Source organism: Misgurnus anguillicaudatus, chromosome 20 (genome assembly GCF_027580225.2).
Source record: "Misgurnus anguillicaudatus chromosome 20, ASM2758022v2, whole genome shotgun sequence".
Classification (NCBI taxonomy): Eukaryota; Metazoa; Chordata; class Actinopteri; order Cypriniformes; family Cobitidae; genus Misgurnus; species Misgurnus anguillicaudatus.
Window position 1 is genome coordinate 28,156,531 of NC_073356.2, and position 20,158 is coordinate 28,176,688.

The 20,158-nt window shown below is 36.2% G+C and overlaps 2 protein-coding genes across 2 annotated transcripts in view; both read left to right on the forward strand.

The window, feature by feature from the left end:
• Positions 1–11,767, forward strand: part of LOC129454601 (fibrocystin-L) — a 68,299-nt gene extending 56,532 nt beyond the window's left edge. The window contains exons 38-55 of the mRNA XM_073858728.1: positions 90–193; positions 305–428; positions 1,549–1,670; positions 1,769–1,859; positions 4,965–5,110; positions 5,266–5,388; positions 5,572–5,683; positions 6,191–6,307; positions 6,385–6,562; positions 6,793–7,025; positions 7,148–7,312; positions 7,440–7,597; positions 7,908–8,043; positions 8,736–9,134; positions 9,220–9,377; positions 9,721–9,867; positions 10,085–10,238; positions 10,476–11,767. Of these exons, the coding sequence (XP_073714829.1) occupies positions 90–193; positions 305–428; positions 1,549–1,670; positions 1,769–1,859; positions 4,965–5,110; positions 5,266–5,388; positions 5,572–5,683; positions 6,191–6,307; positions 6,385–6,562; positions 6,793–7,025; positions 7,148–7,312; positions 7,440–7,597; positions 7,908–8,043; positions 8,736–9,134; positions 9,220–9,377; positions 9,721–9,867; positions 10,085–10,238; positions 10,476–11,530 (3,722 nt within the window). The 3' untranslated portion in view covers positions 11,531–11,767. The remainder of the gene's footprint in view (positions 1–89; positions 194–304; positions 429–1,548; positions 1,671–1,768; positions 1,860–4,964; positions 5,111–5,265; positions 5,389–5,571; positions 5,684–6,190; positions 6,308–6,384; positions 6,563–6,792; positions 7,026–7,147; positions 7,313–7,439; positions 7,598–7,907; positions 8,044–8,735; positions 9,135–9,219; positions 9,378–9,720; positions 9,868–10,084; positions 10,239–10,475) is intronic.
• A 2,813-nt stretch (positions 11,768–14,580) lies between these two features.
• LOC141351621 (fibrocystin-L-like) lies at positions 14,581–19,879 on the forward strand. The gene is made up of 13 exons (XM_073858729.1): positions 14,581–14,647; positions 14,763–14,840; positions 15,028–15,172; positions 16,431–16,470; positions 16,521–16,680; positions 16,791–16,872; positions 16,974–17,027; positions 17,422–17,492; positions 17,582–17,692; positions 18,397–18,486; positions 19,040–19,305; positions 19,442–19,533; positions 19,693–19,879. The coding sequence occupies exons 1-13, from the start codon at positions 14,581–14,583 to the stop codon at positions 19,877–19,879; spliced, it is 1,443 nt and encodes a 480-aa protein (XP_073714830.1).
• Positions 19,880–20,158: the final 279 nt, after the last annotated feature.

Sequence of the window (20,158 nt, forward strand, 5' to 3'; positions counted from 1 at the left end):
ACATTTCTACTAAAATTGCTTAAAAACATCATGTTTGTACATCATAAGTAACTAAAATTTAAGCTCACCTGTGATATTATGTGTTACAGGAAAAGCTCAGATCAGAAACGTTGAGTTCTACCACACAGGACAGGAGGGATGGAACGACCCATCAGATCCACGTTACTCTCTGGCGTTTCTTAACCTGAGAAATGTGAGAAAACAAAAGCTTGATTCCTACACCTGACTTTTTGTCTGTACACCAAATTCATTGTTATGCATTGCAGTAATTCACTGAAATCACATGGTTACAACTATTCTATAGGTGGCTAATGAGTCCTACATCAAGGGATGTGCTTTCCATGATGGCTTTGCTCCTGCTATTGGGGTGTTTGGAACAGATGGACTGAATATTGATGACAACGTGATCCATCACACTGTTGGAGAAGGTGTCCATAGAGTAGCAGCTAAACCAGAGGTCCCCAACCACCGGGTCGCGACCCAGTACTGGGTCGTGGACAAGTTGCCGCCGGGTCGCAAGAACGTCCCGAAAAAATTTGTATAATAGCCACGTAATAGCTTAATCGGGTATTTTGTACTGTAAGAGCCGACTTCAAATAACATCAATCATTTCCACTTTTGAACAGAGCCGCGCTCTCTCTCTTTTTCTCCACCTCTCTCTCTCTACCAGCGCATCAGCGATCACATTGCTGTCATTAGAGTTTGAGCATACAGTACTTCTAAAACACAATCGATCAAAGAATTGCGGAGGTATGACTTTATGAATCATACGTCGCAATGATGTACATACGCGGAGACGTTCAAATGGGTGACAGCCCAAATGACTGAAAAGTAATTATTTTATTCTTCTTTAAAACAACTTAAGAATTATCCATCGATCGTAGCACCATATTCAAAATAAACTATTAGGCTAATAATATTTTAACGGCTACACTTTTAACGTAGGTTTGAAAGGAACCTAAACTTGTCAATCATCATTAATCATGGTAAACGTGAGTCTCGCTCTGCGCCCAGCCGCAATTCTTCTGGCATCTCTCCTCCTTCACTGCATTTTTCTTCTCTTCTGTTACTTAGAATTGGGTCTCGAGACCGACCAAGATTAAAGCTGCCTTCGAGAACAGCAAGCCAAGTTCGTTTAGGTTCCATTAAGACTAAATGTGCAGGCAAACTAGTAAAAACAATGAAAGTAAAAAACAATCCGCCAAAATATGGTTTTATACGTCTATAGAAAATATACTATATAAATAAAGCAATTATTAATTTTCCTAATGCATGGTTGTTATCTTTACTTCCGTTTTTAACGTAAATTTCGAAAAGGAGGATTTTCAGCACGTTTGAACAGCAACTCAGCGACCCCAACCCCCCCCCCCAATCTCGTGAATCCCGTGAATTTTTTTTAAAGCTGAAACCGGTCCGTGGTGAAAAAAGGTTGGGGACCCCTGAGCTAAACTATTCAGTGTTCAGTGCAAATATTATTTGAAATGCAATCACAATGGAGTAGCCTGAAATAACGTATTAATTTTCTTTTTGCCATTTTCATTTTTAAAGGACTCAGGATATGGGGCAAAAACAGTGCTGTCCGGAGAAACTTGGTTACTATGACACTGTGGCCAGGATCTTACAATGGTGCAGCGGAAACTTTAAACGCTGAATGGAATGCAGCCATTGAGGTACAGTTTTAAGATAACTTGTTAGTGATTAAAGAGAGAAATTAAGAATTAAAGACAGATGTTAACTACATAAATAATAATTAGATTATTTATTTTAGGTTAGTGAAGCAACCAATGTGATTCTTCAAGGAAATATTGTTGCTGGTTATGAACGAGTGGGATTCAGAATTGATGGAGAACCTTGCCCAGGTATATAAGACTTTAGTGTATTTGAAGAGTTTGGTTCCAAAATGAGATAACTTTTTTTCAGAAATCTCGTTTTTTGCATTCCAATTAATATCAATCAGAGTCGTATAATAAGAGAGTTATGACACTCACATAGACGTCTGCTGGAAGAATGGAATGCGGAAGTAACAGCGTGTCATAGTTCCAAACGTAGCAATGAAGCCCATTTATTTCAATGACACCTGCTGGTAAATCAATGAAATTACTGTTTCTTTTTACATTTTCGGACATTTCATGAATATAGTCAACAGTGATATATTCAACATGGTCTTACAAAGTTCGGTGGGATAGTCACGGAATTTTGTGCTAATTTTTCCGTGGCATTCTCACGGATCTCCGCAATTTTCCGTGGCCCTGCTACGGACTGTCTTTTTCCGTGGCATTCTCACGGACTGGTTACTCCACTGCTTTTTCCTATTTTCAAACCATTTTCACTTCGGTTTAGGGTTAGATTTGGTGTTTGCGTTAGTATGTCACTTTAACTATTGGTTAATACTATTTTTTCTGATTTATTCTTTTATAATTTCTAAACTTTAAACAATTGTTGCCTGGCGTTGGGGTTAGAGTTGGGTAGGGATGTCATTTCATGTAAATCTAACCTTAAACCGAAGTGAAAATGGTAAGAAAACAGGACAAAACCGTTATGAGAATGCCACGGAAAAAGACAGAAATGCGGAGATCCGTGAGAATGCCACGGAGAAATGAGCACAAAATTCCGTGACTATGCCACGGAAATTCGTGAGATCAGGTGTAGGTAATGATTATCGTTAATAATAACTAAAATTTTTATATTTTAATGAGTTGTGTATAATGTGTAAATAATATAGATTTAATGGTTTAATATTTTATTACTGGTGGCCATCTACTTTAATATATACTTATTGTTATGTGTTATAACTAAGAATTATCATATCTTTTTTATCTATTACGAGTAACACTAGGGGGCAACAGCGAGAAGCTAAATGCCTCATAAAGCCCGGGATACACTGCACGATTGTTGGCTGTCCCAGACGAGAGATTGCCAACGTGAAACAATTGTCGCGATTTCTGTGATCGTGGCTCTTAATCGGTGGTCCTATGTCTTACAGTGAGAGAGGTTCAAAGACTTGGTCTTGCTTCCAAAGATAGCCTACGATAGTTTTCTGACAGTGTCAGAAATTCGGCATGATCACCGCACAGTGTGTTTGCTGCTACGACCTGCACACCGGTATTTGTTTACCACGAGCGCATGCTGGTGACGTTGCGCAACGTGTGACGCTGCTGCCGAAGCTTCCGTGTCATCATCGTACAGTCTACATGCCTCTCGTACCCGAGTTTAAACGATACATGTCACACAGTGAGATAAGGTAATGATCTTATAGGAGGGCAAAAATCGAGCAGTGTATCCCCGGCTTAAGAAAGTCACAATGCTTCACAACAGTGTTGCCAGGTTTGCGGTTTTCCCGCACAATTGGGCTATTTTGAAAATACAGTTGCGGTAAAAAATTTCAGAGCCGCGGGTTGCGTTTTTTTGGGCTAGTTTTATAATGTGGCGCGGCCACGAAAATGTTTATCTGTAGACTTATAAAATTAACGTTCTTTATTCTCCTAACGTGCATTAATCCCAAGCAATACCTGTCAACCCAAGGACAGCTGCAGGGTCAAGAAGTCAGTGGAAAAGTGAGTGGAGAGGGGGCGTTTTGCTCTTAATATCACGTCAGAAACAAGAAATTACCTTACACAAGGAGTTACGTCTATACTGAGAGGATATTTACAGACCATGTGAACCCATCTTTGTATGATCTTTTCAAGTTAAAAAGAACATACATTTTAAATACGTAGATAGTATGTTTAAAGGGCAAAGTTCATACTGTCTCAAAAATGGCACGGTTGGGTACACTTAGATGTTCTTAAGATAATCTTAAGAAGTACTAAAGTAGATTTTTGGTTTAGAACAGAATCATGTGTGAAAATAGAGCACCTTAAGTGCATTAAGAAATTTTTAACCTACATGGAAAGTACATTAAAAGCAATAAGAGTTTATTTTAGAGCCTTTTGTTGTAATCCCAGAGTTTTCTACTGTGATTGGTCAAATGTAAAAAATTGGGCTAGTTTTCATTCCTTTTGGGCGGGTTTTAATTTGTCATTGGGCTGGAATTTTTTCTTGGACCTGGCAACCCTGCTTCACAATGCTGCTATGTTTTCATTGTGTTTGGTAGTGTTGGAGTGATGTATCCTAGAAAATCATGTATAATTATATTAACATTTAATGTGTTCTATAAATATAATTAAATATGAATTTAGTATGTTTCTGTTATGTTTCACTGTTACAAATAACCGCGTTGGCGACCTTTTTTGTGATTATAATATAGTAAAAGTGTAGGAATTATGTTTTTAGCAGATAGCCATTCATATAGTCATATTTTTGCTACAAAAATAAAAGATAAACTGTGTTGCTGTAGTTGCTATTGATAACCACAGTTATCTTTGGGTCACCATTAACTGTTTATCTTTATTAACTGATTTACTGTATTTCCATCAAAGTCTAGTAAAAAATAAAAGGTCATAAACATAGTAATTATAGTAATCAATTCACATTACAAGCTAATATTTACCTAAAATAGCTGAAAACATATGCAAACAGATTGACAGCCCAGCTTGGTTTGGAACTGTAGAACGTTACATGAATCACGTGACCGCGTGGCGGCGAGATCTAAGCGTGTCGTTACTCTCTTTTTATGCAACTCTGATATCAATCAAACTGCAGTTGGTTTGTTTTGATTTAAACTTTCATAACTCAAAAATACAGCTAAGCAGCACAATAAAACACAATAGTAACATGATAGATAACATAATAATAAATATGTTTTGACAAAAATTTTAAAAACTGAGTTTGCTTGTTTTGGAACTAAACTCTTCATTTGTTTCATAGATTTAAGTTCTGGTTGGTTTTGATGAAGAGGTAGTCATAGTTGTTAAAGTCACTGGTAATAATGAGGTTGTGTTTGATAAAATTAGTAAATGCACAAGTTTACATTAACATTGAGCTTCTTTACCAACTGCTACTTCATTTCTATAATATGTCTAAAGGTTCAGGTTCAGTGGCTCAATGGAGTGAGAATGAAGCACATGGTGGTCTGTATGGAGTCTACATGAATAAAGATGGACTTGCTGGTTGCTCACAAATCCAGGGGTTCACCGTCTGGAAGAGTTTTGATTTTGGCATTTACGTACAAGTATGACAAACATCCTAAAGCTTATCAAACTGAAGTGTGTATATAGTGTTGTATACAGCAGAACGTATTTGCTGAATTGCCATCTATACAGATGCAGTACATCTCATGAGCATTATTATGCTGTTTGAAGATATGTTGTCCTCTCTGACCTCCAGGTATCTATGAATGTGTACATCTCTAATGTGACTTTAGTTGATAATGGAATGGGCATCATGCCTATAATCTACAGTCCTCCATCTATCAGCCATGCATACGCAGACAAAACCGTCCGTGTACAGGTGAGGATCTACAGACTGCTTCAGTTAAACATTATAAGATGTTAACAAAATATTTTCACATCATATTATTTCAATTTGATCACATTTTCATAGTGGCAAAGTAAACTTGATAGTTCTGAATGTAATCAGGAATATTAATGTTTAGTTTGCACATACGCCTGAATGACTTTCTTCTTTATTCAGGGGTCCCTGATTGTGGGCAGCAGCCCTGATTTTAACTGTCTGGACACACTGGCAACAACTGAGACCGATGTCACACTCAGTGAAAGCCACAGGGCTCCACGACCCCCTAAAGGTACAGAACAATAGAGATGATTAATAAAACAAAAACAACACAACATTTTTTTTGTCATTTGACAATACTTGATGTTTTAATATCATTTTCAATTGATTTAATTTATGCCTTTTGGTTACTTCATAGCAAACTGGGGAACATTTAAGATGACATTTTATCTATACGGGGTGGTCTCCCAGACAGGGATTAGACTAGTCCTAGACTAAAATAAATGTGAGAGCTGTCCAAACTGAAAACAACTTGCACTGACATATACATTAGTGCCCTTTGTTTTGCCTCAAAATGCACACAAGTAATGTTTTAAGTAAGGCATGTTTGTTAAAACTAGTTATATTTTCTAATTAAACTAAGACCTAGTGCTGGTTTAAGCTAATCCCTGTCCGGGAAACCACCACTACAAATATTACCAAAATCAACACTGCATAACAGAAGTTTAACTGGCAAAATGACAAAGTGTTATGGTACTGTGCAATGTAGTAGTTGTATTTTCTGTATTGTGTACAACAGGTGGCAGGTCAGGAGTTTGCTGGCCAACGTTTGAATCTGACCACAACCAAGCACCACAGAAACCTCACACTGGAATCACGAGCTACAACGCCATAGCCGGTCTAATGACAGTCTCTGGTGAGACACATCCCCAAATTCACATATGAAATTGGTTACAAGCTGGAAAATTGACAGTCATCTTTTCCTTTCCCTAGATACAACATTTGTTGGGTTCAGGAATGTGTGTTCCACTGAAAGAAATTACATGTTCATGACCAACCCAAGAAATGAGGACCTACAACATCCAATCAGTGTTGAGAGGATCTCTAAGATAGACAGCACTGAAGAATCTCTAGCATTCATTCATAACCCTGATCTCAGTAAACCTTCATAGTACAAGGTCACAAATATTAATCAAGTACAGACAATCAAAGTTATCTGACCTATAAGAAACCATGATGGTGATGTAAACAAGTGAATTTGCACTTCAAGATTTTCATCGGCTCAAAAGGTTTTTGCATCATGGTGAAAATGAGCAATTCAATACATTATACAAGCTCAATGTCTTGGTTACAATCATGACCCAACATTATGAGGTAGTAATAAATGTACTCTTACTGTAGTAAAGTGAACCCATCAGCCTGTGTGGACATGGACTGTGATGCTAAGAAGAAGACTCTGTTGAAGGATCTGGATGGAAGTTTCTTGGGTGCAGTAGGAGCAGTGGTGCCGTATTCAGAGTACGAGTGGAACGGAGACCCGCGGCATGGATTGGGTGATTACCGCATCCCTAAAGTCATGCTCACTGCTCTCAACGGCAGCCGCATACCTGTCAATCAAATAGCTCCTAATAAAGGTAACCCTGAGATTTTTTCATTATTTACATTGATGTAAGAGAGCCATAAGGACCGTAAGCAATATTTTTTCCCTGTTGTATTTAACATCTCTGTCAATTATGTGTGTGTTTTACCTGTACAGGTGTGATCAGAGACTCTTGTACATACATGAACACCTGGCAGAGCTACAAGTGCTTTGGACTCAATTATCAGATGCTGGTTATTGAAAGTCTGGACACTGACACAGAAACAAGACGTCTTTCACCTGTGGCCATCCTGGGGGACACATATGTAGACTTACTGAATGGTATAATCAACCAACACATTTTCATTTTAAATGACCAATTATGTCAAGATGCAGTCAAATAATCTCTTTGTCATTGTGAATGTTACAATATTCTTTCATTTTAAATTTCTTATTTCTCTCATCTCAGGCCCACAAGATCACAGCTGGTGTACAGGCTACACCTGTCAGAAGAGAGTCTCTCTGTTTCATAGCATTGTGGCCACCAATAAGTCCTTTGATATCTATTTCACCAGCACAACACCACAGAAGCTGAGACTTATGATGCTCAACGCTAAAACTACAGAGGTTTGTTAGATAGACACTACAATAAACATAAAGCATCTAAAGGACCACTTTCCTTTATCTTACACTCAAAGAAAAGTTTCCTAAAGTTATTAAAATATTATTCTAAGTTTTCTGCAAAGGTTCAAAATATCATTTTGTTTCATGTTTTAAGAACAGTTATGCTTGATTTTAAGAAATGTTTAGCAAAATATAACAAAAGTTTAAGAACACACACAGCTATGGTGTCATCCTTGTAGATAACTGCACCTTAATTTACATATGGATTTGTTTAGTTGATTTGTGCATTAACCTGCACTTCTTTTCTCTACAGGCTGTTAGGGTGGCTATATTTTATTCAAGCTCTCAGCGGTTAGACGTGTATGTAAACGACAATTTAGTTGCTCCAACTAACGCTCAGTGGAATTCAGCTCACACCGATTACACAACGCTTGAGCCGACATATCCAGGTACAGTACAGCATGGACATTAATACAGCTCCCACAAAGGCTTGGAATTAGGGTTGCAAATTTCAGGAATTTTGGAAATTTTCCATGGAAATTACACAGGAATAAATGGCAAAAGTGGCACACAAATTAGGATGAATTAAATCTTGAGGAAGCTAATGTTTGTATGTGATACAGTTTGTATAAATTAAAATTTACAAAAAAATCTTTAATTCCTTAAGTTTCCAACTTGGAATATTTTCTAAATTCCTGAGCTTTGCACCCCTACTTGGAAGAGATTTTTATTTAATTCAAAATAATTTATGATTACAAAATAAAAAGGTACGACATAAAATTAATACAACATTTAAGATTCTGCATGGTTTAGTAAAACAACCCAAATTGTGACACTGACAGACTATTATACAATCTTTGTATAATAGTCACATTTCCTTGCTTCTATTAAAGCACAATAAATGCTATTTAAAACATACTCAGATCTTATAAGGAAACATTTTGCACAAATTAGTGGAGTTCATAACTGCTCAAGTGCATGCTGTCATCAAAGCAAAATGGCATCATAGTACACATACCTAAATATTTGTAGCATTTATGTGCATTTTTCAAATCAATTATTTTATATAAAAAAATTCTACCTGAACAACACATCAGCGTTTCTCGTTCAATCCTATTTGATTTTTCTCTACTCTATTCAGGTCAATATCTTCCAAGTTTTAACTCCGATCACGGTTCCAACTTCTTTGACCCAGAATACAATATGTTGTACATACTTCTACGTGGCTCACAACCGGTCCAGATCCGCACTTCTCCGCTTCTTTTCGTGGCCTTCAACCTCCCGGCCATGACTGAGGCAGAGTTCTTTGGAGATAAACTGGTCAGAAATTTGGCTGCATTCCTTAAAGTACCACCGAATATGATTCGAATCACCAAGATCATCCGTGAGGGCAGCAGTGCACGAAGACGGCGTGCGACTGGACTGACGGTTGAGATTCAGATCAGTCAGCCACCCATCCAGACCATCACCACCAATAACACAAACAACATCGACAACACCACCAGCATCAACAATACCACCAGCTTCAACAGCACCACTGGTAAGGCCAAACAATGTCAAGTATGCATTCATTTAAATGTAAGATAGCTTTATAATGCCTAAAATACCATTTTGAACATCTGTAGTTAAAGATGAGCAGCAGTTTGTAATCCTGAGGAACGCTGCTGATGAACTGGGCCGTGCTGCTGTATCAGGCAATCTGAGTCAGTCCATCAGCTTCAATGTATCTTCTGTGGACATGATCACCCCTCCACCCTCTTCTAGTGACCCATCCTGGAGTCAAGTAAGACTAAAACACATGTTTGAGCTGTCTTAACTGAAAATAACTTGCACATACAGATCTTAAAATATGCCAATGCCATTGATTTGTCTCAAGATACACACCATTGAAGTCAATAAACAATAAAACAATATTAACTTTTAATTGTGTGTAGTGTCACTACCATATTTTTTAAGGTAGCTTGACTATTCTTTGTAACCATAATGCAACTAACAAAAATAACTGATGCAAAGTGATAGCATATTAATCTATAGGGTGCATCAGATGACATCATAAATTGTTAAGATCTAGTAATAATAAAACACACCATGCTGTTTTACTTATTTAACCTGTAATTGTCTATAAGGTGGCCACTCAGGAAGTTACTCGTGAAGACCTGCAAGCGGTGTCGGTCAGCACAGTGTCTTCACTGATAATTGTGGTCCAACCGGTGGCTGCGTTGTACCCTGGACCCCTCAGCGTTCAGCCCAGCATCATGGCTGTGGATGCAGAGGTGAGACAGAATCAACTCCTTCTGACCTTGGCTAAGCCCCACCTTAAAAATGTGTTACTGATAAATCCTACCTTAGCAATCATTGGCATCCAGAATTTCATAGACAGAGCAATAGTAGTGTCTTTACAAACAAATACTAAGTAAATACAACCATTTTCCAAGTATTTTATATTGATTCATTCAACAACTTTTTGTTGTGTGCCATGTTTGTTTTCAGGGTAACTGTGTGTCTGTTGGAGTGACGAGTCTATCAATCTTAGCTGTGCTCAAAGATGCTTTTGGGAATCCAGCAGAAGGACTTTCCGGAAACACCACCATCCTGTTCAGTGGCTGCTGGGCAAATTACACAGACCTCAGTATCTTAAACACTGGTAAGTAATTTTATCTATATAAAAGTCACATTTAGTTTGCATGTCTTTTAATTTAAATCACTTAAATCAGAAAGATTTAGATAATAAATGGTTTAGGTAAACTGTAGGAATGATTGTTGCAGTTCTCCAAAAAAGTGTTAGTGTTACATTACTATCCTTAAGGTTTTAGAAATGGTGAGTTTTCTGGGTAGGCATAACTGGTCATTCATTTTCCTATCTTTCTGTATTTTTTTACAGGTGTTAACCTGAAGTTGGCATTTACTCTAAATAACTGGAATGCTGAATCGAGATCCTTTACTGTTAGAGGGGTTACAACTCCTGCTCATCTCCCAGTTACAACTCCTGCTCAACTCCCAGTTACAACTCCTGCTCAACTCACGGTTACAACTCCTGCTCAACTCCCAGTTACAACTCATGCTCAACTCCCAGTTACTTCTCCTGCTCAACTCCCAGTTACTTCTCCTGCTCAACTCCCAGTTACAACTCCTGCTCAACTCCCAGTTACAACTCCTGCTCAACTCCCAGTTACAACTCATGATCATCTCCCAGTTACAACTCATGATCATCTCCCAGTTACAACTCATGATCATCTCCCAATTACAACTCATGATCATCTCCCAGTTACAACTCCTGCTCAACTCCAAGTTACAACTCCTGCTCATCTCCCAGTTACAACTCCTGCTCATCTCCCAGTTACAACTCCTGCTCATCTCCCAGTTACAACTCCTGCTCAACTCACGGTTACTTCTCCTGCTCAACTCCCGGTTACTTCTCCTGCTCAACTCCCCGTTACTTCTCCTGCTCAACTCCCGGTTACTTCTCCTGCTCAACTCCCGGTTACAACTCCTGCTCAACTCCCGGTTACAACTCCTGCTCATCTCCCAGTTACAACTCCTGATCATCTCCCAGTTACAACTCCTGATCATCTCCCAGTTACAACTCTTACTCAACTCCCGGTTACTTCTCCTGCTCAACTCCCAGTTACTTCTCCTGCTCAACTCCCAGTTCCAACTCATGATCATCTCCCAGTTACAACTCCTTCTCAACTCCCAGTTACAACTCCTGCTCAACTCCCAGTTACAACTCCTGCTCAACTCCCAGTTACAACTCCTGCTCAACTCCCAGCTACAACTCCTGATCATCTCCCAGTTACAACTCCTGCTCAACTCCCAGGTACAACTCCTGATCATCTCCCAGTTACAAGCATCTTTGACTCTAGTCCGTCAATCTTATCACCATCTTTGTGTCTGCTCATGCTGTTGAGTGTTTTTCTTGTTCTTGCATGCTTTTAGGATAAGTAATAATATGATTAATAATAATTTTCTGGTTGTTTTCACATAATTATAATAATCACAATTTTTAAGCTATCCCTATTTAGTCTGAAAGCATTCTGTGATAAATACTAGAACAAAAACATTTATTACTTTGCCAAAAATATTTTAACTTGTTTATGTTATGTAAAATGTTTAAATAGCTATATTGCTTAACTTTTTAAACATTTATATGATTGTTTCTCAAATAAAAATCAATATGTAGCATGTTTGTGCAGTCTCATTTTTTACAAGATAGTGATGGTATTATGGGCCATCACTAGAGGGCGGTTAAGTAAAATTGTTATACTCTGATACATGCAATGTAAGAGATAATAGGTATATGTTCGAGTTGACCTATCCTAGATCGAACGGTAAGATCTGCCGTTTGCAGGCAGGGGTGGAGTAAAAACATAGCTATCAAGTCAGACACTTGCTGGTGTCGTAGTGACTTACTTATTTAATGCAGATGAAGTGGATTAGATGTAATATTTGTAAGATAAGCAAACATTTTACTTGAAATGTAGCAACCAGAAATTGTATAATTTTGCTAGATCTTTTAAAAATGTATTAATTTTATAAATCTGGTTGTGAGGAAGTGGTTGTAAAAAGATTTAATAGAATGTCCGCACATTCCAATGCAGCATGATGGGTTCAATGTTATGACGTCATTCACAACCCAGTTCTTAATAATACAAACAATGCTGTTGGATAATTTTCAACCTTGCATTGCAGGATGTTTTCATGCTATTCTCAGTAATGTGTGTTTCATCACTAGTGACATGACCCACACCACCCAGATCAGCCCAATTTTATCATTCTTTGCTGAAGCTGCTTCTTTACATAAACAGAAAGTGAAAGTACTGTAAATATTTAAATCATTCTCAAATCAGAGCCTTCAAATACTCTTAAAGGTTAAGCACCATTACAAAGGTAACATTATTCTAAAACCATTTTCTTTCTCTAATATTATAGTCTAATATTAACTCCTTACAGTGCTCAGGTAAAATAACCACTCAATGAAGAACTGACAATAGACAATACGGCAAATTAAACTGATACGGCAGTAAATTAGTCAATAAAGTGTTCGTCCAACAAAAGACGAATCCAAGGATGGCCAAATATTTCTTCTCCCAAAAAGCACACACAATGTTGGGACACTGACAATTAAGTTTTGGTTTTGGAATGCTGATTAGTGCCCTACTGTACTGAACTATGGAGCTGATACACCTGTTTCCACCCACAAGGGCAGGTACTATAAAATGATGGAGTTTGGTTAAGATTGTTAGTGTGTGGGTTTCTCAAGAGATCTTGCACTGTTAGACATTTCCAAGGGTTTTTACAGTAACTTACTGGCAACATTTGAAGGCAAAATTGGTTTGAATGACATAAGGGTAAGTAAAAAGATTAAAAAAATATAATTTTCAGATTAATTAACCCTTTCATTCACAGTCAAAACGTTTTGTGGACTTAAAATAGAACTGGTTAAAATGAAACAATGACTGTCTGTGCTGACATCCAGCATTACATTAACTTTTATATAAAATGGTAAACAATGTACAGTGCAATACATTTTTATCAGGATGTGCATTCCCTGATTCATGACATTTTACGCTGCTAAAACAATGCTCTATCGTTGAGCTATACAATTTAGATACAGTAAATTTACTTACCAACTTATAGTACTATGCACAGGAAATGAATTGTCATATGAAATAACACAGTAGCTTCAAAAATACCATTCTTTTTGTATAAAATATTCTATATTAAACAATCCAGACGTCTCTATAGTTGTTAACTTAGTATGTTACCTATGCAGCCTTGTCTAACAGTTTTCAGCATTCATGAAGTTACAATGATTAGCTTTGTAAATATCTTGGAGGATGCACAGTGTGGTGCTGTTCAACCTGAATGTTTAATACAGAGAGGTATTTTTATAAGCTTTGTAGTATTCATAATCATATAAAAAAGGAGAATAAAATAAATCTCAGTTTATACCAGTTTTAATTTAATTCACAAATGATTTAACCGTTTCGGTGTTTCACTAAGCCTCGCTCTGACTACCAGAATCATTTGGGTGAACAACCTGAGGGCCGCGGGTCATACAAACAGTAAATACACAAATATTATTTTACCTTGTTTGCCTTTTCATTCTGTCAGGTAACACTTAGTTGAAAAGCGCAGTTGTCACGGGGATTAAAGTTTTTCTTGAAAACTCTATCTTAGTGGCATTCCTAATCTCTGTCCCTGAAACAACCTGTTAAACTTCACTACACAGAAATGGGAACTTACTTTATAAACAATCTGCAGTATTATATATATGTTTTTAATTACAGAAATGTCTAACAGTGTATGTGAGTGTGAATGATGATTAATGTAAACTTTAAAGAGATGTATTTAAAAAAAAAAAAATCATTTTTGGTAAAAGGCTAATCTCATTTAATAATTTAATACAAAATGTGTAGTTTTCTATAGTTAGTTACAATGTATAATATATTTAAATAAGACATTATAATATTGTTAACTAGAGATGCAATGATATTACATTTTATCACAGATACTTAGCTGATTATTCAGACTGGTACCTGATAGTGATGCTGACACCGCTAGTTTGGTGGTTATATTAACTTGCATTAACTAAATTCTGAAGATTACATTTTCTAAATGTTATTTATATAATGACCATTGATACTGAACATCAAACTATGTTTTCTTAAATTTTCTACACAAAGCTCATATTCATTGCATTTTCCTGATTGACAGGATATCGGCCATGACTATCGGCTGTTATCTCCCGATAGCGGATTGTATCGACAAATACTGATTATTGGCTGATATATAAGTGCATTTTTATGTGTAACAGTTCATCATTAAAATATAAATGACCTATTTTCTAAATATAAAATAATATATAACAACAAATAATATTATATATATATAGACTTGTTTTGAGCATAAGTATTAAATCTTTCTGTCTGTTGTTCTGCAGGTGGCATTACGTTGAGGTGCGCATACTGTGAGTCTTTAAAAAGATGGGTCACAAGTGTTGGCACCTGCATCTGTCGCTTATCATTTCTATATTACTGTGGAATTCGGCGGGTACGTGCTTTCTTATTTCTTATACAAATGTATCCGGCTGCTATATTTCACAACATCAATTACAACATCATTTTCATTCTACAAATGAAAAGCTTTTAACTCTCGTGTCATACAGGTGCGCAGCAAATCAAGAGTATAACACCCAACAGTGGCGGCATCAATGGAGGAACAAGACTGACCATAAACGGGGAAGGTATTAAAAAAAAAATTCTTTATGTAAGCTAAAGTAATCTTAAGAGTAACATGAAATATATAATTAATTGATATTTATATACTATTGATTTAGATGATATTGGCTCATGATTTAACACAATATGTTTAAACGCAACAAGAATGATGGAATTTCTTGCTATCTAATAACTTTGGTTATATTTCTTGAGGTTTTGCTGAAGTCAGTCAGTTCGGTGTAAATGTAGACGACCCAATCAATGGCAACAATGTGACTTTGGTGTCTCGGACGAGATCGATTCCCTGTGATGTCGAAAACGATTCCAGTCACTCCAAACAGATTGTGTGCTATACAAGGCAAGAATTACTTGTTTAAAATATATTTTCATTGTTTTTATAAATATGTTTTTATAAATAAATTTATTACACGGCTCTCTGGAATGCTTGATTCTGATTGATCAGTTGAGACATTTGCAGGTTTGTTCTTTTCAAATAATAACCGCTCCAAAGTAATAACGCATAGCCGGAACTACTTGTACGATTAAAATCGCTCCGCGCCAATAAAGATCAATAAAGATTACTGTTTGGCGCCATCTTGTGACAAACACTGAACAACCACAGTTAAGAATGGAAAATTTTTACATTAATTTTAACATGTACGGAAAAAAACAAAACATTTAAACAGTGGATAGAAGAACGAACAACGACAAGAGACAGAGAGCTTACTGAGACTGAACTTGACAAAATAGAGCATGACAGCTACGAAGCCAACACACAAAAACATACAGAATGGGCATTAAAACTTCTCAAAGACTGGCTAAAAGAGAACAAATGGAGACAGTATGAAGCAGAGGATCTTAATAAGGTATTACGATCATTTTATGCATCTGTGCAAAGTTTCGCAGAAGGATAAAAATGTTAATTTAAAACAAATATGCCAATAAAAATTTTCAAATTCATATTCATGTCCGTTTTGTTTAATGTTTAAAGGTTAATTTATTCAGGCAATTATTTTCTAAATATAAACAAAATTTAGAAGCAACATTTTAAGGTCAGTAGGTAAGGTCAACTTGCCACAAAGAATTAAAGTTTTGTAAATGCATGCAATGATTACATCTGAAAATCTGAGAAATATTGCTGATTATAGTGACACACAGACAGATATATTGTAGAGCCTACACTCTAAAAATGCTGGGTTATTTTCAACCCAGAATTGAGTCAAAAAAGGACAAACCCAGTCATTGGATTAAATTAACCCATAACATTTTTTGATTTGACCCAACAATGGGTTAAACAGCCAAGCATTTTGGTTTGACAAAACAACAGGTGTGTGCACTCTTAAAATGCTGGGTTATTTTCAACCCACCATTGACTCAAAAAGAGATGAACCCAACCCACTGGGTTGTATTTTAAGGCATGCTAGATTGTTTCAAGCCCCCCTCCCCCCCCAAAAAAAAGCATTTTAAATCAAAAATCAACAAGAATTAATGTTATAATTTTAAACAATATAATAATAATAATAATAATAAACGTAATAATAAAATATATTATATGTTTATTGTATAAGGATGCTTAACTGGATTATAACTGCAAATCATTGCATTGTCTCCTTCAGAGCACTTCCAGAAGATCATTATGACGTCAGCGTGAATGGTGTTTCTGCAGAGGGTTTTGGCATTTCCAAGTTCAGTGTAAGTATAGAAAGACTCCAGTAACATGTTTACCATATCAAAGTACATATAAGACAATATACTCATATCTTTTAAAAACATGGAAACTTAAATACATGCTGTACACGTCCTTACAGAGCGGATATGGTTCTACACCCACCATTCAAAGTCTCAGCCCACATTCTGGTCTTCCAGGTAAGATTCTTGTTTTAGTCAGTTAATTTGTTTTACAAATGGCACTTTTTTGCTTCCTTGTTTTTTTAAAGTAAAGTAATTTGAACACTTCATATGTTGTCAATAAAAAGGGACTGTGGTGACAATCCGAGGAAACATTTACACTGATGTGTATGGAAGCAATGCTGAGAGTCAGAAACCACGATTTGTTAGGTCTGGTGAAAGCTGTAATTCACAGAAAAAAATACAATGCTTGCAATCTCTTGATATTGGGTCTATCTTATTACTGTTTTTCATTTGTATTCTTTAAACAGGGCATACATGGGTGGCATGTCTTGTGAACTACTGAAACCTAATTCAGAGGAAAAGTAAGCATAGGCGAAGTAACTTATCAATAAAAATTCTAAAAATCAGTGTATACTGCATAAATTACCGTTTATTTTCCAGATACGGTCTGAAATTGGACAATGAGAAGAGTTTCTCAGGATACATGAGTTGCAAAATGACGGGGACATATGTTGGTGAGGAATTTTCATTAATTAAATAACGAGAACATTCAATGAAAATTACTGTAATTGAAATTTCTAGTTTAATAAATTGTCGTTCGTCATGATTTTCAGGTGATCAAAACTTCAGTTATATTCTGGATGGTGCATATGGGAGGTCAGAGGAGTCTGATGTTACTTTAAATCAAATTTCTATAGAAGTGTCTGCTTCTCATTATTGGAACGTTATTGGGAATAAAAACATTGTCTTTTCTAGGAGTCTGCCAGATCTTGAGCTTTTCAATGTCTCATCGCTTAACAAGCTCGCCATGTTCCAGACATACGCTGGTATAGATTTATTTTCTTAATCAATACAGACTTTGATTCCCTGCAAATCCCGACTTGTTGTTTTTTAAATAATGTGTTCCTTTTTTTAGAGGTGACAGGAGTTTCTCCATCTGAGGGCAGCGTGTTGGGTGGCACATCATTGACCATTCAGGGACGCTACTTTGACAAGACTAACCTGCCAGCTGTAGTTTTAGTGGGAGGTAAACCTGATCAGTTATATCAGTTGTTAATGTATTCGGACTGCAACCACACTGAAAAAAAATGATATATTGAATTTAATCAATTTTTTTAAGGTAAGTGGTTGCAATCAATTTATTTAAGCTACATTTAAACAAAAGTTTTATATTTTATTTTACGTTAGTAATCTTTTTTGTTTAAATGTAGCTTAAATAAATTGATTGCAACCACGTACCTTAAAAAAATAGATTAAATTCAATGTATCATTTTTTTTCAGTGCAGTAATCGATAAAATCAAAAATAATCATTGTCATCGTTATGCATTACAATATTAAGTTAAAAGCGTTACTTAGTTACTTCTCATGGAAAGTACTGCTTAAGTTACTTTTAAGTTACTTTTTCTTACTTGGCTGAGGCTTGATCTCTTTCATGCTTTGCATGTGTTTTTATGACAGATAAGTTGTGCCTTTAGAAACTGCATATTTACGTGGCAAAAAAATTTGAAGCTCTGTCATGCACGCTTTATAAATGAGGCCCCGGGTCTGCTCGATACAGTGCGAGCTGAAGCGCACTGAACAGTGATGATAGTGCAATGATCGACATTGTTTTATTTTTCTCATGGATCATTTGTTTTAAAGTAGCAGATAAAAAGCATAATAGGACCCTTTTAAAATAATCACAAATATTTAATCCATCTAATTAACATTTGCTGTTTTACTATCCTCAGGCCAAGAGTGTCAGATTCAGAATGTATCAGATGAGAAGATAGTCTGTTTGACTCCTGGCTATGAAAGGACTAACATGACAGTTTTTCCAGGTGAGAACCTAAAGTCTAATCTCAGAATGGTGTCATCCCATTCTGTCAAATGTCTCTTTATCGCCTAATACCACACTTTGAAGATCTGATCAATGTGTCACTCTCCAAATGTCATGCTATCTATCATGACCACAATCTCTTGGGCCACATAGAATTACGGGTAGTTTTGGGGGGTCGGACACACCTGAACCAGGCTTGTACAAAATGTGTTTAAGTTAGTGCCTTGGATTTTGGGTACCTTCTGACTGCATTACATCAGTATTACAAGTGTGTGAAAATGTAAAGACCCTCCATGGTATAAGCCCCATATCAGTATTAAAATAAAAACCTTAATCAACAGATTTTTTTCTTAAATGTTCAACATTTTCAACAATCTGCATTGTATACGTAAACATATGATCACACCTGTAAATGTACATAAACATACATTCAATCCAAACTTTTGTTCACACATACTATCATGTGCATATAAAGATGTAGACATATATAATTTTTTATTACATTAAATTGCTCCTATATGGTTCAATAAATCGTTAAACTGTTGTGTTTGCAGGCAGCAGAGGATTACGAATGGAAATGTGGAATAACAGTGATCCCATTGATCTAGAGGACGTTTTGGACTATAATGCCAGCATGTCAGGTTATTCTGTACAGTGGGTGGATTCTCTGTCTTATGTGTTTCCTGCTGAAATGAATAACTTTGTGGCTCGATTGAGCGGTTTCTTTGTTCCGATGGAAACAGACAACTACTATTTCCTAATCAAAGGAGACTATCGGTGCATGCTATATTTCAGCCTGACAGGTCTTTCACAGGATAAAGTATGTTAATTACACTAAAATCAATTAAATATAAGTAAATTGATAAAGGAATCATTATGCACAGTTGTGTACATTGTAACTGTATAGATTTGTAATCAAATTAAAATTTTAGTAAGTTTGATATACTTTTTTCCAGGTCAGGATTGCATATCATGATAACTCTACATACAGTTTCTATGACTATACCTCCCAGAAGTCAGAGATCATGCGTTTAAAGAAGGGAAAACCGTAAGTTGTTTTCAAGCATTCAGATCACTCCAGTAAATCTGGTGAAATTCAAATGCAACATATACGGATAAACTGTTGCTGTTTTCTTCAATCTAATAACAAATGTGACTCAATTTTTTTTTTAATATTCTCTGTTGCTTTACTTTTTTATTACTGCAGATACTACATTGAGGTTCTAGTGCAGGAGTATTATGATGAAGCTTCAGTTGACGTGGGCTTTTTCAAAGAGATCAGTACTTTCACATACAACCAGACTAAAGAAGCCATCAATGAGAAACAGCAAATAAATGCCAGCTATGATGTTTTACCTGAGAAACAGGTAAGAGAGCATACAGAAGCACTTTAGGTTAAAGTTGATAGTCGATAGTGTTTTGAAATTCATAACTGGCACTGCACATGCAAGAACTGTAAAAAGAATACTCATGAACTATGGTATGGGCTATATAAATATAATTTAATAAATGGTACTTTACGAAGAGCTCAGGTGCAAAACCCACTCATTTTGTCTGGCATGAATTCTTGTTAATTAGCATTTTTTTAAACGCTATTTGTGCATGGCCTGAGGGAGGGATTAAGGGATTATTTGATGAAAGTATAGTACGTGTCGAGAGCATCTGGTTACAAT